At 33.4% G+C, this 26,091-nt stretch overlaps 1 protein-coding gene across 12 annotated transcripts; it reads right to left on the reverse strand.

Moving 5' to 3' along the window:
- Window positions 1-740: 740 nt before the first annotated feature.
- LOC119643787 (ATP-binding cassette sub-family D member) lies at window positions 741-23,938 on the reverse strand. 12 transcript variants are annotated; one of them, XM_038043259.1, is made up of 10 exons: window positions 23,463-23,915; window positions 23,092-23,394; window positions 7,192-7,826; window positions 7,027-7,125; window positions 6,533-6,672; window positions 6,262-6,434; window positions 1,346-2,214; window positions 1,188-1,277; window positions 1,005-1,130; window positions 742-952 (listed from the first exon to the last, which is right to left on the reverse strand). In XM_038043259.1, the coding sequence occupies exons 3-10, from the start codon at window positions 7,812-7,814 to the stop codon at window positions 865-867; spliced, it is 2,208 nt and encodes a 735-aa protein (XP_037899187.1). In that variant the 5' UTR covers window positions 7,815-7,826; window positions 23,092-23,394; window positions 23,463-23,915; the 3' UTR covers window positions 742-864. The 12 variants fall into 12 exon arrangements, with proteins under 12 accessions (XP_037899185.1, XP_037899187.1, XP_037899191.1 ...); XM_038043263.1 differs by lacking the exon at window positions 23,092-23,394 and adding an exon at window positions 8,898-9,073 and having other exon boundaries at window positions 23,436-23,915; XM_038043260.1 differs by having other exon boundaries at window positions 23,092-23,237; window positions 23,436-23,915.
- Between the last annotated feature and the right edge of the window lie 2,153 nt (window positions 23,939-26,091).

The raw sequence follows: 26,091 nt of genomic DNA on the forward strand, positions 1-26,091 counted from the left end.
ACGCCTAAGTCATAGCTACAAATAATTATAAATAACGCAACATTAATTATTGGTAACTTTGAAGCAATAATAAAAATTGGACTCTGCCAAAACGGAAAAAATATTTTTAAAGCAGGTACTCGATGAAAATGCATGCACCTTGTTTAGTAATACAGCTACCTGTTTATATTCATTACTGCAGTACTGCTATTGTAAGTTCGATATTTGAATGCATTGTGTCGCATGGATTTTGTGACCCTCTTAAACTGGTAAATTCTATTAATCAGTTTTTTGAAAAAACATTCAAGCACAATGCCAAGAAGTGAGAAAGCATTGTTTTAGCAGCGAAAACATTTCTAGCGCTGTCAACACTTCAAACTAAATTCACTGATTTTACTTTTTCATGGTAATTTAGCTTGGCATTGTCTATATGGCGAAAACATGACTTTTTGAGTGTCTCTATCTGAAATTACAAAAATAATCAAAATCATCTTTGGTACATTTACCGTATTGCAAAAAAATCTTAGAGACTTTTCCCAAAAACTATAGGAAGTGTTTACGATCCTAAACTTATATTTTTGTAAATTTCAGAAACGAGAGCTAGTTGAAAGTTCTATGTGTTATGTTACGCTAAAAGTGATTACACACACAGTAACGCAAATATAAAAAACACGCTTCCTTAAAACGACTGCTGCTATTGTGGACTGCAATCTTTCATATTCCCATAATTCCATCTAGTAAAAATGCTTCCTTTTCATTGAAACGTGTGATTTGAAGTTTCGTCTTAACATTATTGTATTAAAAACCAAGCAAATACATGTGTACCAGAAAAAAATACCTAAATTGATAGCCAGCTACAAAATATTTATTAACAATAGATGTAAACTATGGTCGTTGATATTCTGGCAATTCCAAAGGACGAAAACTCCAACCACCTTGGCCATCAAATTCAAGTAAATGCGTGTGAAATTTCCTATAAAAATTATTGTTTTAAAAACTAAACCAATGGCATAATGAATATTCACCATAAGGTCGGGCGATGTGTAATTGTTAATAATGTGATGCCCATATTTTTTACCGTCTCGTAAATTGAGCTTTCTATATCAACCGATAGAGCACTTGTACATTCATCTAGCAGAGCATACATTGGTCTGCAATTATAGATAACAAATTTTTTCTCTGGCTCATCATATTATGTTTTGATTTACTTGTGGTAAAAGAGACGTGCTATGGCCATTCTTTGTTTTTCGCCGCCGGATAAGATATCTTTCCAATCACGCACAACATAAAAGCTGTCTCTGAAATTATTGTCATTATATAATATATAGTTAAGGCATAGTTCGACTCAACTTGACTCAATTTATACCTTTGAGCAATGTGCTCCAAGGAAACCAGTTTCAGTATGTTCCTTAAGTCATTCTCATTGATTCCCTTGCGCAACATACTGTCGCGAGTATCAGGATATATAATTTGATCGCACAAGTTGCCGATGGACATGTAAGGACGCTGAGGTATGTAGAACATACAAGGTTTGTCTTCGATCGCCCGTGGTATACATAACTCACCTGCGTATATGGGCCAAAGTCCACTGAGAATGCGAAAAAGGCTGGACTTACCGCAACCGTTGGGTCCTGTGATTAATAAATGCATTCCAGGTTTAATGGATAGATTCAAACATGTTACTACGACATTGCAATTAGGCGTAACAACCGGCACCGATCGCAATGATATGCAAGCATTGTCACAATTGTCTGAGTATACGATGCGACCCTTTGCCACAGGCTGATCATTAATAAATTCTATAACGCTATGTTCGTCTTTAGCATCTTTGCCCATGGTTATCTTACTGTAAATGCCCTGCGCTGTCTCTTCAAACACCTCTATCATACTAGCTACGCGGTACGTATAACCAGCCAAGGACACAATTTCTTTATAGGCGGTCATCATACGCTCAATGGCGTCAGCCGCAGATATCAGTAAATTACGTGCCGTCGTCAAATACTGTGTTCGTTCACTAACATTAGAATCCATATCTCCGCTTAGACCGCGACCGCGGTATCGTTTCTTGACGGAGCCCATTAAGATTGGCAGTGAAACCATTACCATGCCCGTGCCGGACCAAACATATTTCATAAAAAACTGTTCCACCATGATAAACCATAATTTCTGTGTGAAAATATAGTTCATTTGATTTACCAAACGATTATATGCTTGACGTAGTTGCTGTAATTCAACCTAAAGAAAGGAATACGTTTCTTTGGTAAGGATAAAGTATGTTTATCATCGTAAATAAAAATAATGTAGTTACTTTTTTGAGTTTTGTAAAAAAATTAATAATCTTGCGAAGTGACTAATATCGATAGAAAGATTGGTTCATTTTATTCCAAAATTGAATATCATTACATATTTATCTTAAAGACAATATTGATTTACAGGGACTTTCTTAACAAACTATTCCAATCAGGCTAGTGGATAATATACTAGCTTAACATAGTTATAACAACTAAATGCACATGTATTAGTTCTAACAATAACTGATTGTAGAGAGCAATTTACTCGCATGCTTCCGGCTTCAAAGAGTAAGTTGTAGTAATAGAAGAGAGAACTGAAGAACAAGAACGCTCAAAAAAATTTTTAAAATAAGATATTTCAAGAGTTCGTATCGCTTCTGTTATTAGTAACAGTAATGATGCTTTGAATTAATGGTCAAAGGACTAAAATAGAATAGAACCACACACTGCGTAACCAGAAACAATAAAATAAAATATGTAAACTAGATAAGTCTAATAAACAACAACATAACTTTTTTTAATAATAAAAAATTTCTTCATATTTCTTGATATCAAAATTTTTTTTGACATTTGTCAAAGCATAGATAACATATACCTGCTGTTTGGTCTTTTTTAGTACATGCGCACTTATACGCATTCCATATCCGTATATTTCAAATTGCAAACACTTGATAGTAAACGTTTCATTCTTTCGCAACTAAATAAATCGCATCTATGTAGAGTACAAATGCTTTCGTCGCGAATGTAGAAAATGTTTTTTAGAAAGCAAAATATTCAGTAACTTTTGATAGCAATTGTATACTATCATATATTTATGATTAAATAAATTTAGAATCACACGTTCATCGCAGATATATTGAGAAAATACGCTGTGGAGAATATTTGACTTTCATAACCAAGCGCAACTTCGTTGTAAGCAGGCTATTGTAACTTTCATATAGCATTAGAATTATAGTTCAGAACCGCCTTATTTACAAAACGCTGGCGATGAAAATTGTTATTTTGAATTATATAGGGTGAGGTCAGCTGGTATAGTTGCATTGATCTTTGCCTCAGCCTCGTTAGCTGGACGTCTTAAATTGAATTAAAAACACAAAACATAAAAATTAGGGAAATTTACACTCGCTCGATGGCTGTCAGATATCCGTCCGTGTGAGGTCTGTTGAGGAAACAACTCAAAAAAGCCAAAAATAAAAGATGTCGCAGCAGCAACTTAAAAGACAACAATAACGCTCTCGAAAGAATTAACCACCCGATGATGAAAATATTAAAGATGAAAATGTTAAGAAAGTAATGAAAGGATTTAATTATCTAATTTAAATTTACAAAAAATAATAATTTTATCACAAAATACAGAGAAAATATGAATTAGCCTTCTGCTGCTCACATGGACAGTGGAATAACATGCTAATGAGGACAGCCACATAGTTAATTTATAATACGTCAGTTGTTCGTTAATAAGTTGTTCGTGGTAATATGTTCGTCCGTTAGACATTATTTTCTGGCATCGCGCGTTTAGCTTACGTAACTTCACCCTTCCCTACATTAGCAAAACCTATACAATTGCATCTATCGCACGGCAAAAATTCAACTAAATTTGGAGTCTATCAAGACACATAAAAATAAACATCAAGTTTCCCACATTAAAATCTTGACGCATTACAAGGCAAGAGAAAAAACATACTGCGTCCTTTTCTACTATACTTGATCACCAGTTAGAGATCCTTGCGACACCACTTATCACATTTGGTCCTTCATTCTGCGTTAATGTTACGAGTCAACGCCCGCATAAGCTTTTTAGCAATGACTTTATTGTCTAATAGAAAAACACGCCAACACGTCAACAGACTGCATAGATATAATATTTCATTTTTTTCTAGCCATAACGCCGGCAAATAATATCAAAACCAAAGCTATGATGTTTGCATGTAATGTTGCTATCGTAATAGATAAACTGCTGATAATGTATTTTAGTAGTGGTCGCAAATTTATTATCACAAAATCATTATATATATATATCGCTAGCAACATTTGTGCAGCAAAATTATTAAGTATGAGCCCAAAGCACAGAGTAAAAGAATTGAAATAAGAACATTTAGTGAAATTTACATTTATGCGTAACCCTACACTATGAATATGCATATGCTATAGTATGGCATTTGGAATAGATCTGTGCGTGAGTGTATTCGCGCTAAAACAGAATCACTTGTGTGCGGTTGTGCGTGCATTTGCTTAATATGTAAGCGTATACGCAATAAAATTTTCAATTTTGATTTTTCAGGGCTTGGCCGCTCTTAGTTTTGGTATTTTCATTTGAACTTTTTTTTATATATTGATTTGGGTTATATTTGGGGAATTTTTTTATATATTTATTGCCAAAAAGACTTTATTATAATTACTTTTGCTAACTTCCACCACGTCTATCTATTTACTAAAAAAAAACTAATATAATTATTTTTCCTAGTTTCGACTGTAATTATGCTCACTTATTTTATTTTTCTATTACATTCTCAAAGTATTTCGTTTTAAAGCAAACAATATTTCGCAATAACTGTTTTAGAATGTTTGTTACTAGCAATTTTACTTTCTTTTTGTCTACCGCAGGTTCAGATATTAGTTTATTTGTATTGATTTTCGAATTATCATTCACGTTAACACAAATGCTAATCTTTCTCTATAAATTGTTATTGTTTTCTCCTTATTGCATTGAGAATGAGTAATTCAGTAAAACATAGACACATTAAAACACAACCAGATCGCGACGTTGACGAACATAGACAAACTTCAGATTATCTTCTTAGGTGCTTCTTACCGATTTTTCTTCTCTGCATTCTTTGGCTTTTTCTTTCGTTTACAAAAGAATACAAGCAATGGGATACATACTGGAAGCCCGCTATGCAGAGTAAATATCAAAGACACTTGCTTGTACATTTAAATTATTGTTTATTGTATTTTTAATTTTGTGCAATAAGAAAATAAAGCGGAGTAGAACACATAAAGACTCTAGCTACGTATACGTTACCGGTATAAATATGGACTGTACAAAGTAGAGCATAGTAATAAAATAAACACAAATTGTATGTTAGAAAATTAAATTTCTTATAAAATAATCGTAGTACCGAAAGACTGGTTTAACACGAATGACGATTGCAGTAAGCATAAACGTCACTTATTGGTTGTGATGTTAAAAGTCTTAGTGCAAAAAAACTTAAGATTCTTGGCCTGAACATGTCAATCTAGAGTATATTAGTCGGGAACATAAGAAACCGCCCAAATTGCTTAAGTTAAAGAGTTTTTGAGATTTTATGCGTATATTTATTAATTAATTCATTGTAATTGTATTACAATAGTCTTTTGAGCTATATGAGATATGAGCTATCTGAAATAATTTTTGGGAGATCAACTGTGTATTATAAAATAAATAGGTAACACGCCTTGTGCAATAACTTTAAGAAGGCAGAAAAAATGCAATTCAAAGAATATATTAAAGATTGGTGTATGCAAATATGTCACATTAAATAAAGCCGAATTGTTTTTCCAAATGAACCTCTTTTATTATGAAAGAAGTCTTCATATTTAAAAAAAAAATGTTCACTGAAGTTTGTAGAAGTATTTGACAAATATAAAGTATAATAACCTTTAATATAAGCTTATATAATGTGGAATGACATCATCTGCGAGTTTTTTTTTCATGTATGTACACTTATATGTGTACCATAACGTGTGCGAATTTAATGCATAGGCATTTGATGCAGAATGGTATCGTACTAAGAAACCTTTGACAAGATTTTTGCACATAGAAATAGTGATGAGCAAAGGAGCTAGTAGTAAAATGTTGGTTAATCGCACTATGCTGTTAAATTTACGGAAACTTTAAAGTCCTTGAGATGTACAATGCCTTTGAAAAGAAACTTGGCCCTTATTGCTATCTGTGCTACGTAGTAATATCAAATATTTGCGCAAATAATCTATTCCATACATACGCACATACCTTGTGACCACCGTAAAATGCGATTTCTTCGGCATTGGTGATAATTCGTGAATGTATGTGTCTAAGGTAACCGTAACGATTTGCTTCTTCAGACACCAACTGGCCGAATTTCGGCGAAAGTACGCGCATTATATGTGCCGTCAGCCCTATGACAATAATCGACAGTGCTGGGCCTTTAAAAATATGTACATATATATAAAAAAAATAGTAGAAATAAATATCGCATTTGATGAAGGTATTTCATCCATAAAAGTGAATATTGTTTTTATACCCAGCAAAATGTTCGATTTTAGTCTTTGAGTAGAACGCATTAAAGCCAGACCAATTAGCATTAGATCAAAGCAAGGTTTAGTGAGACTACCATACAAGTGGGCAATCGAACTGGCAAATACTGATATGTCTTCGGTTAGCCTGCAAGACGATGAAATTTAAAAAATTTTAAGCAAGGAATTGATATTCACCTTTCAGCGAAGTTTTATTACCCACCACCTAAAAACATTACATAGAAATTGCTTAGTAATCTACTGATTTGTTAGATCATTACGACCATGTACTAAAGCATGAGACAGTCCTTTCGTATGGATTATTAATTAATTAATTTTTTTCACCTGCCATCATTAACAATATATAGTTTCAGTCTCAACTTTTGGCACCATTGCAAACGGAAACGCTTAAATCGGATTAGAATCTTACTGCATTTTTCAATGTAAACCCATTCTTTGGTGGTGGGCATAAAAAATGCTCACAATAGCATGATATATTTACCGATGATCCGCATTTTCAATACGCCCGTCCAAATTAGAAACCCGGTAATAATTTTGGTTCTTAAAGTACAAGCGATACGCGTGTCGCACCAACCGTGTTCTAAGATTTGAAAACAAAGCTTCTTTATTAAATATATTTACCATTCATTATCTAAGTATGTAGCACCTAAATGACAGTGATAGTTTGCCCTCCAGAAAACGTATCATAGAATTAATAAAAGTGGCTGGTATCGCAATGCCGAACCATTTAAGTAGAACTATGGTAAACTGCCGCAAATCCTTACGTACAATATATTTGACAATGGCGCCTTCCAATGCAGCCACGTAAATACTGAGAAATGTACGTGAGATTAAGCACAAAGTATGTACGGCTAATAAGCCCGTTTCGTAGCACATTACTTTCGGTATCATAATTTGCAATAATTTAAGCAACTGCTTCACAAAGTCATTATTTAGGCCAGGTTGGAAAAGGTCTTTATCGCGTTTATTTTTCAACTGCTTCTCTAGGACAAGTTTTTCAGCTTCAGCTATAGAAAAATCTTCGTTATTTACTGCATTCGTTGTCGAAATATCTGAATTTTCAATTTTATCGATATTCGCAAGCTTTATATTATTTTCACAGTCAATGCACATATTATTGTTACTTCTGGGCAACAGGGAATAATATAGTTTAATAGTCCACGCTGCTAAAGCTGCACCAACTAATGCCTGACTTATTGTTGGTTTAAATATATGAATTCGCTTCAATTTGTTATCTATTCGATCAATATATTTCGACAAAACAGCCATTTCCTTGGTTTCCTGCAATTAAACACAGCCGACAATTCAAGGTAAAAACAAAATAAACAAGTAAGAAAATTATATTCGACGGGAGCCGAATCTCGCATACCCACCACTATGCTTTTCGCATCCTACTCTCACAGTACTTTTATATGAAACTTATACCGCTGATATTATGAACAAAAAATTTATTGTGGCGTCTACCATGTTCATTTTACAATTACAATACTCATTTGAAGAATGTACAACATACTTTTAACCAGTCTGTTGTCGCGTTATGATAACTAAGCATAAAACTTGAAAAAAGTGAAAAAAATGATATATAATTATTTGTAACTTTGCGTCGGCATGGCTGATTTTTTCCATTTCTGCACGTGAAGAGTATAATGTTTCGTAAAGTAAATGGAAAATGTCAGTCTACTAACTTTTATCGTTTCTAAGTAACGAGCGAAACCCACAATTTTGATTAAGAAAAAGTAAGTTGCGTTCAGTTTATGCTCCACTGCGCGCTTTCGTTCCTACCGATTTGGCCCATTTTCAATACCAACCTGCGTGCAAAATCTGCCAATGTTTCTACCAACTTTGAGTTCTATATATTCATTTTTGTGGCCAGAAGAGTGCCAACAACAAAAACCAGACGGACGGACAGACATGACTTAATCAATTCGGAATTTCACGCTAATCAAGAATATATATAGTTTGTAGGATCTTTGAAGCTTTCTTTGCGGTGTTACATACATTATAAAAAAAAACGGCATGAGTATAATAGCTTCATCCTCAGTGGTGGGTATAATAAACGGATAAGAATATACTATTTAATATTGAAACGCATCTTGGATATGCACCATTTCAAATCATTAGATTTACTAAGCATTTCATTAAATGTCTATCAGATTCGACATTAATTTTACACTAACTTTTTAGTGACTCTGGCAATCAGGATAGAGCTCATGCCTCCAAAATGCGCTAAATTAAAATTTATTGGCTATTGTGACGGTTCGTAAGCAGATCACATAGATTTTTTACTCAATTTTTAAATGTTTGCGTTCAATTTATCGGTGACGTAAACTTTCTTAAGAAAAATATTATTACGTTTTATATTAAGAGGATCACGTTCCATTTTATGCACCATCTTTGCTTTAATAGTGTATACGCCAAGTTCCAGTTCTACATCTCAATTTTAAGGACCTTCACGATTGCAGTATGAAATCGCAGAGGAACAAATAGATAGTCGGAAGAACAAGAGTTTGTGGACTCATTATGTCGTACTGCTCAAAAATATATATAACATAAAATTACAAAAAGCGAGATAAATCTTGTGTACCCTCATTCTAAAGTTGGTGCAAAAAGTGTCATTATAAAAAATTTTCAATTTAGTTGTAAATAAAGTAAGAATATTGTCCGATCAGGAACGTTTTCCTGACCGGCAGTTGTAAGTTAATTGTTTAACCCTTATAAGAAAGCTTTTTTTCGGATAATGCAAAAAAAAAATGTACCGAGAAGGCGGCAAATCAAGAGACTAATTGTTCAACTTAAATGTTACATTTCTTTAGTTCCTTGCAAAATTATAAACTAAAGGTGTTTCCTAACAGTTAAAAGGAACAGCACACAGAACAAAATGTTTTTATGCTTATTATGCTTAATATGTTTGCTGTGCAGACATGTGTGTGCCAGCAAATTATATGAAATGGAATCTATGATACACAAAATACAGGAAACGTCAATTAATTATAATTATATACTGACTTAGGTGTTTACAAAAATGTTCATCACTTTTTTACTTGAAACAGACATTTATTGTGTGCAATTGCTAGAATATATATTAATCAAAATAGTTTCCATCATTTTGTACAACATTTTACAACACTTTTGTTAACATGCTAATATCATCCCGAAAGAACTTAGGTCGGTTTGGCAGCTATCCACCCACCGACGCATTTTCGCACTTCTTCAACTTTGTGGACCCGCGTGCCATCCAAGTAATGCTGGATCGATCGGAAAGAGTGATAATCAGCAGGCGCCATATCTGGTGAGTACGCTGGGTCTGACAGTACTTCCCATTCGAGCAACAGTCTATCCTGTACAACTCTTGCAACAAGTGGCGAAATAATGACATCTTCAATTAATTGGCGTCACTACCTTTAAACCGTTGAAACCAAGAACAAGTGGGATATGATGGAGCAGTTTCATCATAAGCTTCTGAAACAGTTTGGTGGACTTCGGCAACAGATTTCTTCAAATAAACAACAAAAATAATGAATTTGGAAGAAAAAGAATTAGGAGCGTGCCATGATTATCGTTGGTGTACGCTAAATACATCAATAACATTAAACAGAAAACTGTTATTTTATGCAGAGGAAGGTCAAAAACCTCGAATTCAACCGCTATCTACATTGGTGTTTTCCATTCTTTATCATTTTTACCCTTAGAAGCCACTGATCAAAATTTTTGCGAACACGTAATATATATCTGTATTGGATACAGAAATTATAATTTTCAATTATATTGAGATATTTCCAATCTTTCTGAACTTCACCGTACGCTTTTATATCTGACTCTCTTTAATTATCTATAATGAATACATTAAATTATATTCTATTTATAAATCCGATGAACTTTCTCTTAGACCGTTTAATTATACATGCTGTCATTCGCTATACTTCGAAATAATAAATTAAGAAAACTCCAAAATTGTTTTTGCAATGTCTTGTAAACTAGGAGGATTAGTCCTAAAAAGAATGTTGACAAGAAACGCAAAACGTTGAAGTCAAGAATTGTAAAGCTGGGGAATTAACGAAGAAACTAAAGGAGGATAAAGATGTGAAGGTGTAAACTGTGTCATTTTAGTATTAAAAACGATAACGTGAAAGAAAGATGTAACATTAAAAAACATGTAAAGTATAAAACTAACACGTAACGAAGCAGTAAAAAACAACAAGAACGAATGTGACTGTCAGGGAAAGCCGACTATTAAATACGTGACACCACTTCGCCTAATGCAATTGTTCATATATTTTGGTAACAAAAGACTGAAAATTATGCCTTACTCTTACGCAATACTTTTTGTGTCAAGTTTTTATGTGGGAAGAGCCCAAACGTGATCTAAATTTAGTAAAATTAATTTTATTATCTATTCACACGCATGGTTTCATATTCATTGACAACAAAACAAATTTAAATTTCAAATTAGAATATTTTAAATTAGATATTACTGACGTAAACAAACTTGCCGGAAATCGTAAATCTGGAGTTTCCTCAGCGGAGATAATTATAAATTGGCCGGCGCATATTTCCAAGATACTGTTTGCAACTTTTTAGGCAGCGCGTTATGTATCGTAGATCAGTTTATTGTAGAAAGAGAAAATTGGCATGAACTATTTATTTACTTATTTAAGAAAATTACATATTTGTGTAATTCTATAGAAGTTTAACTTCAAATTTGTCTTTAATATGGCGGTCGAGGCGAACTAGTTGGTGTGAAGTATTATGCTGAGGTCTGAAACCGAACTGTTCATATCGTGTAAGCAAAAAAAAAACAGATTTCTGCAAAGAAAATATATTTTAAAGCTATATGTCTAATATCATGAGAGACTTGCCTAGAGATATTTCGCTTATGAAACATTTAAGGCCGTTGCCAGTTATGTAGTTGTTCGCCAGGACATGAGCTGAGATTGTATCCAGTCGCACTATTAAAGAATCGACCATTCAGTTGCTGGCAGACGATCTCAATTTATAAGGGACTTTATGATTTTTTAGCAATGTTTCCGCAACAACTTGTTTTACCCCTAGACAAAGAATTTATATTATCAAGGTAGTGGAATGACGTTGCGTTTTTACGCAGCAATTTGCTTCTATCGTTGTCGATCACGACTCCATTGTCTTCTATAAAAAAAACGCCCGTTAAAATCAATGTATGGTTGGGACGCCCAAGAAAATTATTTTTGGAAAACTGGTAGGGCACTGGAGATTGCGTGGCGTCTGTTGTACTCATAGGAAATATATTGATGCACTCGTCTAGATCCTCTGCTGTAGACATGGAGTTAGCATAGCTTGTTCGCGATTGAAGGTGTTAGTACGAAAACGTTTAACACTCTTCCATATATAAAGATTTTTCTTTTGAGTTGACAAACTTAAAAAAATATTTCGGATTAACAAGCAGTGAGGATTTTATCAAAGTATCTGTGATAATACTGGTGGTTAAGGTAATTAAATTTTTATCTTGATGCAGAATAGGAAAAATAGTTATAAGCAAAACCACTTTCCATAAATTTTTTGAAAACTTTGTTTCTCCTATTTTCGTAATGTTTGAATACACCTATTAAACCATGGCAGGCAATTGCTTCGAGAGCGTGGTTACTTGATTGGAAAGGATGCAGAAATAGCTAGGTCTAATACATTATAGAACGATGATAGTAGGGTTTCCAGCAGAAAAATCGAACGTAATATGCGAAAGATGAGATTTAAGCAATAAGATATTGGTTTTATTAAAATCATAATGTTTATTTGAGAAAGTTGCATATGACACATTAGATTGGTTCAACGGGCCATCATGTTTGTAATAAAAGGAAATGCAAATGCAATTTATGGATGATACGGATCCTCAGGTGAACTAAACGTGAACATAACTATCTGCGGGAAATTGGCAAAGCAAAGATCAAGCAGTCCGCCATTACTGTTAGAAGTACGATTGTATTTTAGTAAATGACGATCAAATAATTCACTGAAAAACACAATAGCTCTATCAGATGTTAAAGTTGGAACGATACAGCCAGAATTATCACTATAATACCAAGTGATTTGTGGCAAATTGAAGTGCCGCAACGCTATAACTACATTCGCTGGTTTAGACTGTTCGGCCGTGTCACAAATAAGGGCAGCATGTTTCTTATAAATAGAGGTATCCGCATTTGGGGTAAGGTAAGACCGAGTTACTTAAAATTGTTTGTTGGCAATTTTCGGCCGAATGGCACTGAATTCAACGTTAAGAGTATGACATTCAAATGAAATGGACTGCAGTAGATATGTCAATTAAAACACCACCACCAGTGCGATCCAATAGATCCTTTCTGAAATCTGATATGTAAATCAGGCTTCAACCACGTTGTAGTGAAAGTCAAACAGGAAAACTCCATGAATTTTTGAAATTAGGTCTCTAAAAATTTGGTAAATAAAAGGTGCATTTAGTTTGTAAGGTGAAGAAGCTACCGAATTAGTATTACGCAGACGATCTCGAGGAATGAATTTTGTTATTAACGATCCAACTGGCCACAGAGCTTTATTTAACCGATTTTCAATGTTTTGAGTCGTAAGTAACGCCGAGATAACTCTTGTTGAGGTGGAGCCAATTGCTAATAAATACTAATACACGTCAAATTGACGGACCGGATTTTCGATAAGTTGTTACGTTATCCTCTGAGGTGTGAGCCCCGAGAGGAATATTGCCTTTGTGGGGGACGCTGTCGCCAAGCAGACGTCATCCGTTATGAAGCGATAAGATTATACGACGAACATATGTAATAAAAAAAAAAAGTGAATAAAAGTGAGAATTTTATGAAGGAATCTGTCTCTTTCCACATCTAGTGTCAAAATGAACCTTTAAATTTGAATATGAGTACGTTGTGAATTCATACTGGTTTCTCAATGGTTTCATTCGTTAATAGAGTACTCGTTCAGTACGTACTGAATTACGAGTAATGCTTCGAATTTAGTACTCTCTGCTTCTTCACGGGCTACAATACTTTCTGGAGTAACTTTTGATGATCACGAGAAAATCCTAGTGTTTTTTCGATTATTTTTTCAATATAGTGTATGCAATATAACATAACATAGTATACACGCTGCAAAAATCATTCGCATACTAAACAAGCACTTGACTCGCAGTTTTAAACAAAAATGAAATGCATTGCAACTTAAGTATGTTACTTATGCTCTGATTGATTTTGTTTGTAAATACTATTGTAATATCCGTAATTTTAAGGTACTAAACACAGTATGTATTCGCGACACTTATGCCTATGCGAGCCACTAATTGTGTCCGCTCGTACAAACGCAACGTCAACTAAGATTTCCACCTTAGTATTATGTTAATCACAAAGTGGTTTTTGCATATATACATGTTGCAGGCGTTCATTAACAAGGGCACTAATTATGTATTTTCGACTAACTTTCTTTAGGATCTTTGCATTATGAATGACTTTCGTTATCGCTTTCGTTATCATAATTCAATTTAAATGGAAAAGCTGAAGAAAGAAGCACATTTTTGTTTATATTTAGTTGTATACAAAGTACGAAGAGAAACAGTCGATTTTCCTCTCAACTTGAATTAATTGTGAAGTGTATAAAAGCACATTCTTTTGACATGAACACTCGAGGCAACACGATTTTTGGCAAACGACAGCTGAAAAATGTTTGTTCGTTTCTTAGTGGTGTTAGCGTAAAAAAAAGTTTGAAAAAAAAAATTTTCGAAAATTTTTAAAAAAATATGTGCATATTAAATTTTTTCTTTTTTCTTCTTCTTTGATAAGTTTTCCCCGGGATAACAGCTACAGCAGCATCAGCCTTTCTCCTTATGGAGACACGATATGATCTAATTACTACAGACAAAGATGTTTTTGAAGATTTTTTATACGAATGCCCCTGAGCATAGTAATAGATCGAGGATGGGTGGAGATGAAGTTGATTTATCTCTCATAGGAGAAACTAAAGCTAATGAATTAATGTTGTCTAGGAAACAGATAATTTATAAGCCTTCTGATTTGAATGCCATTCCAAATCACGGTGTCAATTTGTACGATCGTTTGTCACAGCTCAATTTCTTAGTTTTTGTTGAAACTTGTGAAAACACCAAAGGCAAGCATATGAATATCAACTCGGATCTTTGTTTTTATGATCATTTGAAAAGTTTCAACATGAATGGCTTACAAAAACTAAAAGTAGTTAGCAGGAGCAGAGCTAAATTACTTTTCAGCTCTGCTGTTAATGCTAACAACTTTGTTAAAAACAATGATTTTGATAACAAAGTTTAGAAGCGTATATTCCGAGATCTTTCACGGAGAGATTCGGAGTTGTTCGCAACCTTCCAATTATATATAATGGAAAATGCTGTGTCATATATCCCTACTAAGTCTGCTGTTAGGTTTCAAAGAAAAAATCCCAACAACAACGAAGGGCTTATGACCACAACGAGTATTAAAATTGGTTTTTGGAAAAGCCAACCCCAAAGCGATCAAATTCAATTTCTGCAATTTCGTACCCACCTTAAAGCAATGCTTTAAGTGCGGGAGATATGGGCATGTGTCAAAATTATGTAAAACAAAGAACGGGTGTCTCAATCGCGGGAAGTCTCCCATGTACGAAAACTATCAAACGGTGAACCACGACTGTGGTTCAGGTGAGCACAACAGTCTAAACAAGGGTTGCAATGAAAACGCTAATAAGACCTTAACAAAGAAAAAATTCAATGCGGTCGTTAAAAGGAAATCTGTTATTTCCAAACTTTCTGCCATTACACTTCCTAAGCCTTCTCCCAACTCACGCCACAAGTCTTCTGTAACAAGATCTCGGCAGCCAATAATTTCGAACAATAATTTACGTAGCTCGGAACTTGACAGAATAATCTCTAGGATTACACAATGCACCCGTCTAATGACTTCTCTGAATGTCGTTAAGGAGTTTGAAGAACAAATGTCTCCTCGTGCTAATAATCGCTTCGCTTAAGCTAGTAACACGAGTAATTCCGCTGGGTTTCCGTTTTTATTTAAGGCATGATGTCGTTTTTATAATATAATATAATATTCTAAGTTTTCGACATAACTTATCATTTTTGGATTTTTACTTGAATTCGTATAATATTGGTTTCTGCATATTAAGGGAAGTTTTTCTACGGGATGACAATTTTTTTGAAGTTAAACTTTCCAATTATACTTCAGCCACCAAATGCCGAGATGACAATTATGGTGGTGTTAGTGTATCAATTAAGAAAGCCGTCCATATCAGACGTATCCCCTATATCCCTATCCCATTCCCTACATCGTCGAAACCATGAATCCTAAACTGAATCTTTTCATGGCATCTTGCTACTTTCCAACCTCTTTATGTACAAACTTTTCAAAGATTCTTGGATATGTTCAAGACCTTCTTTCCAAGTTTCAACCTGATTACAATACCTTCATTTTCTTTAAGTAGTCTCAACAATACACCCTTTTCACTGCGTAAGCTAGCGTATGTTTTAGAAAGAAGGCTACTGCTGTAGGTTTTGATGGAGTTAAGTATGACACGATCAGAGCGCTGTCTGGAGGATGCTGAACTATGCTCTTGCAATTAAAAACCGCCGGTCTATTAACTTTATACTCTTAGATTTGCTACGTATCTAAGTACTTTCCATTCCTAAGGCAGGTGAAGACTTAAATGATTTAAATAACTTCGGACCAACTTCGTTAATATCTGTATTCATAAAGATTACCAACCTCATTGGTAAAGAGAGACTAAAGGATTTCTTGACAACTGGGACCATTATTCCAGCTCGTTCTGATGCTTATTAAAAACGCAAATCTACGAATACATGCGTTAATGAACTATCTTTTTTCATAGCTATTTTAATGGTTCTTATACGGTTACTAAGTTTTTTATCCGGGGGTGTTTTGGTAATAGGTACAGAAAAAGTTGAAGTGTACGGTGGTATTCCACAAGGCAGTTGTTTGAGCCCCATAGTGTTCAATGTAAACATAGCTATTTTGCATGATCTTCAAGATGACAAAACTCACATATTTCAATATTTACATAATTTCCTAATTGTATCTGCAGGTTCATCTTTTTCAATAGCTGTGAATAATCTCTCGATAAACGCTAATATTTTTTTCGATGCTTGTGCCGAACTTAATTTATATTTTAATCCCAGCAAAACAAATACTATTTATTTTGCTAAAGGCTCCAAACGCGAAATCAATCCCTTTATCAAAGGAACTAAAGTTAATCATTTCAAATCTCTTCGATTGGTAGAATTTTAAATAACCATTTAACTGTTCGTGGACATTATGAAAAAGCCTTCAAAGACTGTCAATCTGGATGCAATATCATCAAACTGATGACTAACAATCAGTGACGCTCACCTCCCAAAAAAGCTTTGACACTGTACGAAGTTTTAGTCAGGTCTAAGATTGAATTTGCATATGCTATATCTTCTAATTTCCCAAAATATATTGAGAAACGTACACAAACATTTGAAAATCGAATTTTAAAACTTTGTACTGGACTGACATCCTCAACTCCTCGACATATTCTCAATGTCATTTCTGGTGAATAGGCCGTTTCTAAAACAGCTCTTTTTTGTACTGCCAAGGAGTTAATTAAAGTCAAGATAATGAATCCTTCCTTTTTTCGTAAAGTTACATCTCTCAGTGATACTGTCTCTTGTAGCTACACATTTTGCTATCAAGAACTGCATCATATTTTTTCAATTCCTCTTTGGAATTTTTTACCAACAGAGAGACTCTTCGCGAGCATTTATGAATAGATTTCTACCTCAAAACTAAATGTCAACTTCTTATGTATGCGAATTTTATGTCAAGAAAAGCTTGTTCTTTATTACAACAACGGCTATGATATATAATGCCACTGACGGCTTCGTCGGATGTAATGTATCTAGCTTCTCGGTAGTGAAGCAACTGTCTAAAATAGTACATAGACTCAAAGTGGCGGAGGAACTTACCTCAACTATTATTGAATTGGTTGCCAGCAGACATGCTATTAAGGTGGCTATTACTGATGGTATCAAGAGAATTGTTAGTTTTTCGGATAACAAGTGAGTTCGATTTCTAATAAATAAAAGAGATGCGGAGAATCAATAGGTGTTTGATATACAGAGGACGTTACATGAATCTCAAGTGGATGACTGCCAACTTGTTTGGATACCTGATCAATGCGGTTTTTTTTAAAATAAAAAAACAGACTTTCATGCAAGGGGACAATTTTGTCCCTCAAATACGCTCCCAATGAAGCAGTACGGGCAATTCGCAGCCACTTCTTTCAACAACTAAATGCTGAATATAAAGAGATTGCGGGTATTAAATCCAAACCTCCTTTCTATAAAATAAATCCCAAATTTCAATTCAAACCCTTTTCAGAGGCTTCTTTTAATTCCTGGGAAACCAAAATTGGTTATAGACTCATGAGTGGTCACACTTATGATAAAGTATATTTAAAAATAATTCGTGCTGTACCATGTGATATTTGTGAACTTTGCAATATTATCGAGTCAGCTGAGCATTATTCTTCAGAGGTCAAAGGCTTGATGGTATTAGAGGTTCTTTTAAGTTCTTCAAGTTATATGATGGTCTCCTTGACCTCTTTGTAGCAAAAAATGTACGTCATCTCGTGAAACTAATATGCTTTATCAGAAAAGCGAATTTATCGTTTCAAATTATTTTTTGCGTTCAATCATTTTCTATTATTATAACATTCCTTTTTTGTTTTCAGCCAAAGTTTGCAACAATGTTCTTTTTTTCACATGACATTTAACAACTCAGCACTCTACAATTGCACACACACCCACAATTCCACTTAACATATCAACTTTAGCCATTACGGACTCATTTTTTGTTGTGTTTTATATATACTTCTTAGCAATAATTACGAGTGTTTATTATCTGGATATATAAGCCACAAATTAGTTGGCTTGGTCCGCCTTAACTCAGCATCCCAAAAAAAAGGAAAAAAAAGTGTATAAAAGCTTCAAAATTTTAGAGAACGAGGATGTATAAATTTTAAAAGAATTTTTTTTTTTTTTTGGATTGTTGGGTGGAGATGGACTAAGCCAATAAAAGAATTTAGGTAGAATTAAAATTGCAACTTGTGAAAAGACTATTGAAGTAATAGCCATAGCTACTGGGAAAACTCTAAAAAGTCGGCAGTAATTGCAAATAAACCGCATGGTAAGAAACATATTATATTGAAACCGTAATTTGCCTTTCTTTGCTTACACCAATGGTCCTGTCCGACGCATTAAGGGTTTGTGCAAGATGATATAAAAGTTTTTATTAACAAATTAGTTTAAGCAAAACGGTCTTCAGGAAATATTATGGAAACCTCCAAGTCGTCTACAGTTAAGTTTATCATTTCGTCCTTTAAATCCGTAATAAATAGCACATGGTTCTTTTACTTTTCTTGTTCTAAAGCTAAGCTTTGTTTAAGTTATAATTGTTACGCTCTAGACTTCTTGTGAAACAGATTGTCCGATTAAAATTGTCCGAACGTAAGAACACGCAGATGAACTTAGAAGAGACTCAGCTGTTAATACATCAATGGATTCTGTGTCGATCTAACCTTGTCTGCCCGTGTGATATTTGTCCCTGTATTTTTCTGTTCAACCTATAGGTCGCAATTTCGGAAATACTTTTGTCCTTTGGTACAATGATGTGCTTTGGCACAAGGACGAAAGTTATTGAAAAGTGTTCCGATCGGTCCATTTTAATATTTTATGACGACAATCGGTCCATAGAAACAATTTATCAAAAAAATGAATGGTAGGCTATTTGTACCAAGTAGGTCTATATTTTAGACCGTTGCGTATATAAGGACCATCATAAAAAGCAAGCCCTTGATAAAGAGTCTATTGTCCAATTTTTCACGATAGAAACTAAAAACTAATAAAACTTTTGGATCACGTGATTTTTTGAACATCCCCCAATATGCGGGCTGTCACGAAAAATATGTCTTCGAATAAAAATAATATGTAGTTTCTGGTGTATTATTGCCAAACAGACTGAATACGTGTACTACTAGGGTATCCGGCCCAACTATTATGTTCTTACTTATTTATAGTTCAAAACCTTCAATTCAATTTTGCTGATGTGGAATATAAAAAATGTAAAACATTACAAATTTGTTAGTGTTATTATTATTTGATAGAAATACCTATTACGTAATGGAACCACCTAATCATTACCAATGTTTTACCGATTACCGCTACAAAAAAAAGATACGTTATGCAAAACGCGTTAACAAGAATTAGCTGCAATTTTAAGTAATAAAGCGAAAGCAATTTTACTTATAAGCCCATTTCTGTTCCATAAGGATTCTAGTTTGCAAAGATCGATCTTCCTCCATCAAAGAGCACAAACTAATATTGCGAAACATTTTGCCTAACATTTACATATTTATTAACGGAGTTGACACAATCACGCTTTATTAATATTTTTGGATCGAGACTACAACTTTATCCACTTTTCACAAAACTTTATGGTAATTGACATATGGTTTTACCCATATTTACATACAAATAAGTTGAAACCAAAAAAACACTAGGAGATATTGTGGCCGTTTTTTTTTAATTTTAAAGTTATTTATTTAATTTATATTTATCTTACATTCATGCACATTTTTTATATGTTATGTAATTTGTAATTTTGGTTTATAAGACGAATTATCTTGTAAGAAATGAAAAACAAGCAATAAAGTTCATTTATTTTGAAGTTAAAATTGTTTTATTAAAAATCGATAAGTGATAATTTTTAAATTATGAACAAATTAACTCTCGAAGGTTTAAAATTTGAACCGATTATCAAGATTAACCAAAGCGTAATTCCTTATATGTTTGTTGTTTATGTTTGGGCTGATTTTATTTATTTTTGGTTCTAAAACCATATGTTTTTGTTTTTCATTTCCCTGTAAAACAATATGGGAGCTCTGCCACCCATTGAGTTTATCGCTTGGGAATTTTTACCATGAACACGAAAATGACGCCTGTTGGTGTCAGCCACCTAATCGATTATTTTTTAACATATAACTATAACGTACTTTTCTTTTAGAAACTTAAATTTTTTGGTTAACAAGTTTTGATTTTGCTTTTTTTAATAATTGAAGGAGAGTCAAGTATGAAAAACATAGCTTTTGTTGTTGCATTCAGCTGCTTTTATTAAACAGCTAGCTGAAAGAAAGTTTTCAGATACGTGATTACCCCCCTGTTCTTGAAACTATGCACTTTTAGAGTAAATTTGTTCCAAGCGGTAGCTATTTTGGTTTTGCTTACTTTCATAGATATGAAAGAGGGTATTTCACAGCTGTTGTACATATATATCCCAAAAAAAGCAACAATAGTTATCAAACAATAGTAGATGACAATCTGGCACATAACTCCAAAACACCAAAAAAGAGAAAACAAAAATCAAATTATTTATACATAATCAAAGCCAAGCAAACAATGTAATCCCTCAATAACAGGTAACGCGTGGAGTTAATCTTTCTTTCGTTGCGCGAGAAATGATTGCGCAAAAAAAAAGCTTCCATAATTTAAAACACTATAATTTTTTCAATATAGTTTTCATTCATTTGTTGAAAATCCCACAATTTACAACTTTTATTCAGTATAGCTAGAGACTTATCTCCAATTTGTATTGCCAACAGAAGGAAGTGTGCATCGCCGCACTTCGTTTACAAAGAAATATTGATTTTATAATTTTCCAGAATACCTCTATGTTGAATCTCAGTTGGAAATTCACTTACAGTATCTCTTAACTAGTTAATTGATTTTTTGGATTTACACAATATTATTACATACTGTCAAAAACTCCACGTAATTCTGTAATTATACTTGGAAATAAATTATGAAAAACTTTCTCCGCAATGTAGGTGGTCGTATGTCGTAGGTAATAACTCGAAGTTATTTTTAGATATATTGCAAGAAGCCGATGCGATTTTTTTTTAAGTTGCACTTAAATTCCCAGTGAAGAATCATTACAGGGTTAAAACTTCTGTGATAGCCTAACGCTTTCCCTCACAGTTTATAGGGTTCAAAGAAAGGTAACAGATTAATAACAAAGGGGAAAGTCGTTAAGGATGTATATCAATATTAAGAGAAATGTTTTTTTGGAAAATATTAAAAAAACGATAGAATCGAAGCCATTTTTGCGAGTTATCCTTAATTTATGTAGACCCGCTACTCACAGTGTAACTAGTAAATTCAACTTTCAACAATTCAGTAACTAGTGCAAATTCAAACGTAAATAAATCAATTAATCTAAATCTCCGCAGCTAAAGATTTTTAAAAACTTTTGTGCGATTGGCGAGATTTTGAATAAAGGTTACCCAAAATAATAGTACTATTTCGTTAATAAATGGTCTTGACATTATATTAACGTAAAAGCCGCTCATCTTCCTCCCTTCGCGTCAAAATGTTATTTTAAAGAAATTGTAATAAATTTAAACCAAAATAATGAAAATTGCTAGACTCATGTTGCGTGCGGTTTAAAAATCTCGTGTTTCGAGAAAAATGCGATTTAAGTTTCAAAACTCCTAGTATGCTATTCGTTGTATATTATTATGCTTGAAAAATCTAATTTTCCTCCTTTAATATTACTTGATTACTTAAAGAAATTATTTATATTAAAATTGTGAAACATTTCATTTCCTGAAAATATTATACCTACCATTTTATTAATTTAATTTTTGAAGTTAACTTGACTGAAGTGGGTATGGCAAAATTTGAGCCTAGCTGATATTTTGTTTGAAGTTATGTTGAATTTAATTAGTTAGAAAATTATATTCGGCTGAGACAGACCAGCATATAGATATGACTAAATCGATTGAGAATTTAATGCCGATCTAGAATACAATTGATTTATGAGGTTTTTAAAGCTTGCTTTTAGACGTTATAAATGTTTTGACAATAAAAGATGTTGTTCTGGTATACTTTATGTTGGGTGGGCAGTGGGCCGTTTTTTCGAATTTTTTACAGGGACTATAGAATCGTCTATAAAATATACATGCACCTTTTTAGAATTTTATCTGCCGCAGTTTGTGAGTAATGAGCAAAACGCTTATTTTTTTTCCTTTCGGTGTATGGATGAATGTGGATGAAATGTTCATTTTGTAAAAACGTTGGCACAATCTATTAGGCAGCTTCAGGAACCTTATAGAACGCACACTTTCTTGGTCGTTATCAAATTCAAAAAAATTTGAGCATATCCGTCTGTCTGCATAATGCCTGTGACAAACATTATTATCCTGGTCGCAAAAATTAAGACAGCTACTTCAACCTTGGGAAAAACGTTATAAGTTGTTGCAAGCAATTTGATATTGAAAATTGGTCAGATCGGTCAAAAGGCACATCTTTAGCCCAACATAAATCACCTGTTCCAAAAGCAAAAACAAGGGAATTTTGTGTATTATTCATAAACTACAACAATAAATATTTGTATATTGAAAGGTAATATAAAAGATTCGGCCTAAGCCGAATATAATCTTTCAGGTTTTTAAGTATAACTCTACTACAATCTCTTTACGACAAACTTACACATCACGAATTTCACAAGCACTAGCCGTGGGGATCCCTTGAAGCACTTTCTTTCACCGTAAAACTTTGTACATGAAACAGTAGCTCACAAGTAGGAAAATGCTTTGCTTTGAGTTCTACCGTATACACATCTTTTAAGTATGAATCTTACAAATCCAAATACATTTATAAAAAACATGCAGATAAAGAAGAATTGATTTTCTCCCTCAATTTGTATGACTTTCAATTTTAAAATAATGCATATTCACGTTAAGACAATATTAATATCACCAGCTTTATCTCCGGTTTTTCTGTTTATAATTTCTTTAAAATCGAAAACTATTTAGAATCACATTCACACTCACCTGAAACCTTTTTAATTAAAAATTTACCTAATTCTTTAAACAATTATTTGACTGACTTTTGCCTGGAGTCAAGCAAAACATAGAATCCTAATTATTCAACAAGGTAATATCAAACCCAACTTTGGATGGCACACAGTAATGCAGTGGCAAAGAAAACTTTCTATTTAAAAACCTATAACTGCATTCCAGGTTTAAAGTGCATTTTTGGACTTGTTGCGGATTTTTGTATTGTGACGTAGTCTTATATGAAGCATGAATATTTTATAAATGGAGCATATCTCTAAAATATCAACACGCACTACAAGTTATTGTAACTGTATTCAAATCACTAATCAACGGTGAAAACATCAAAAGAAATTTGGTATAAGAGGAGAGTTTTTGATCGACAAGCGTTAAAACGCCAACCATCTGTTTACTTAAGTCACTGAATGTATACACGCTAAACCCGATTAAAAATTAAAAAAAAAGAATAATGACTTTCGAACACCTTCGAACGAAGATTCATATATTCATTTTATTTTTGTCGGACGATATTTATCAATTTTTTTTCCAACGCGAAATACCACAAGTTTTTTTACAAAATAGTTGATGAAATAACCACCAAAAACGAACAGAAAACTAACTAATAAATCTTTGATTGAGGAGACCAGTTGTAATTATTTACAACTTTTTTCTGCTTTTCGCTCAAGCGTTTCAAACGTTTATTGCAAAATTTTTCGTTCTATTCACGTTCACCTATATGAAATCGTCGACGGCACATGGGTGCCTATGCATAAATTTTTGTGTTGATGCAAGGAACATGCACAAAGTAACTAGTATATGTATAATCATATGCACATGAAGGAACTACGAAAATAAATAGATGTATATATATAAGCGTGGGTAGATAACATTCAAAAATGTTATCACATTTTAAACGTGACAAAACCATCTATGCCGTAAAGAAATTATTTTGGCTTCACTATGATTTAATGAAGTTAGGAAAGACCGAGGGATGGAAGTTTTCTATTCAAATAAACTAGCGTAACATGAGGACATGATACAAAGATTTTAGGTTCACATAAACTAAATGTTTAATAATTGCCAATCATAAATTATGCAAATTTTCATATCTTTTTAAAACTATGTAATTAAATGGAAGAGAATCAATTTTTCTTCATGATACCTAATCAAATTCTGACGTTTTGCGAAAAATATAGGGTCACCTTAATTTAGTACACGAATGGTTATACTCAAAGTGTGAAGTTTTCAAGATGGCAAGTTCAGCATGCCAAATAAGTATATTCCAGTTCGAAGAGGATTCGCAGTACAGAATCTTCACAAAAGCAATTCTTCTTTTCACTGTAGAGGCGTAGGTTTACCGTAGACGTTCCCTTCACGCTAATGTTGGCAACTGGTGCCACTGGTTAACCGGTCTTAATAAATGAAGTAAATCCGTGCTTTCTTTCTATTTATTTGTAAATATTTGCAGCTATGCAGGTATTCCTTCTTTATTCTTCAATTATATTGACATAGCGTTATCCTTTAATCTAAAGTGTTGCTTAAATCAGCTAAATCTATGTTGTACAAGCAAGAACTATTGCAAAAAAAGGATTCGCAGTACAGAACTTAACCAAAACAGTTGACAAATTGCCACATCAGGCCGAGGCTCTGCAATTTCGGATACATTCTTCTTTCCTTCATTGTTTTTCAGTGACCACTAATACCAGTGGACAGCTAAACAAAGATATTTATGGTCGACAAAAGTACACTTAGACGTATGTTTTTTAGAGAATGGCACTTCGAAAATGCAGAGTTTCATGAAGCGTTGATTATAATTCATAAGGTTTTTTTTTGTATTATCCCGATCTCCAACAGACACCGATGTATCATAAGAAACAAAAATTTTAGATTGTTTAAACAATGTCAAAATTATGGAAGAATAACTGATTATTTGTCATAGTCGAAGACAAAAATTTAAAAAGCTAATGTTGTATGTCACAACATACAACGTACGGAATATAGAAAACCAAACGCGTAATGAACCTAGAAAATTTTACAAATATGCTGAGTCAAAGCGTAAAGCAAAGGATTATCTCATGCTTATCTATGGTAACTCCGAAGCTTTACCGTCCGAAGCGAACTGTCTAAGATAAATGGGCTGTTTGCAGGTTTATTTGAAAGATCGTATTCTAACATTGACTATATGTTAGATAATTAATCGTACACGATTAATTTTAATATTCTCCCTCATATTGTGGTTTCTGAAAGCGACCTTTTTTTCTCTTTTTGCCATAAAAGCTCTCTTTCCAGACAGTATATAAGATATCTTTATCTTTCAATGCCTTCATATTATATTACTAAAACTTGCATTTGAGAACTCTTACACATGTACAGAGAATAATAAAATGAAAACCACCCAATTAACCTGACACACGTTCTTTCACTGTGTCCGTCACATTCTTTAGTAGTAGCTTACAGAGACTGTGACTTTGAAGACGACCACTGCACGAGAATTATCACTGAAAGAATATTGAAAACTGTAATGTAATTGCAAAATTAGGCGTTTTGGCTAAGTTACTAATATGATTTTTCAGGTAATTCAATTTGTTTTATTTTGTTGGCATCAGAGGTTTTTCAGTGGACTATCTATATCCACACATTCATTACAACTGAC

This window comes from Glossina fuscipes, unplaced genomic scaffold (assembly GCF_014805625.2).
Source record: "Glossina fuscipes isolate IAEA_lab_2018 unplaced genomic scaffold, Yale_Gfus_2 61646, whole genome shotgun sequence".
In the NCBI taxonomy this organism is placed as follows: domain Eukaryota; kingdom Metazoa; phylum Arthropoda; class Insecta; order Diptera; family Glossinidae; genus Glossina; species Glossina fuscipes.

Bases quoted from the DNA above. Each gene is read 5' to 3' on its own strand.
- LOC119643787 (XM_038043255.1), bottom strand. The intron at 7,126-7,191 runs GTGCTACATACT...TTCAAATCTTAG, and splicing joins AAACTATCACTGTCATTTAG to AACACGGTTGGTGCGACACG. The intron at 6,435-6,532 runs GTATAAAAACAA...ATATTTTTAAAG, and splicing joins AAAATCGAACATTTTGCTGG to GCCCAGCACTGTCGATTATT.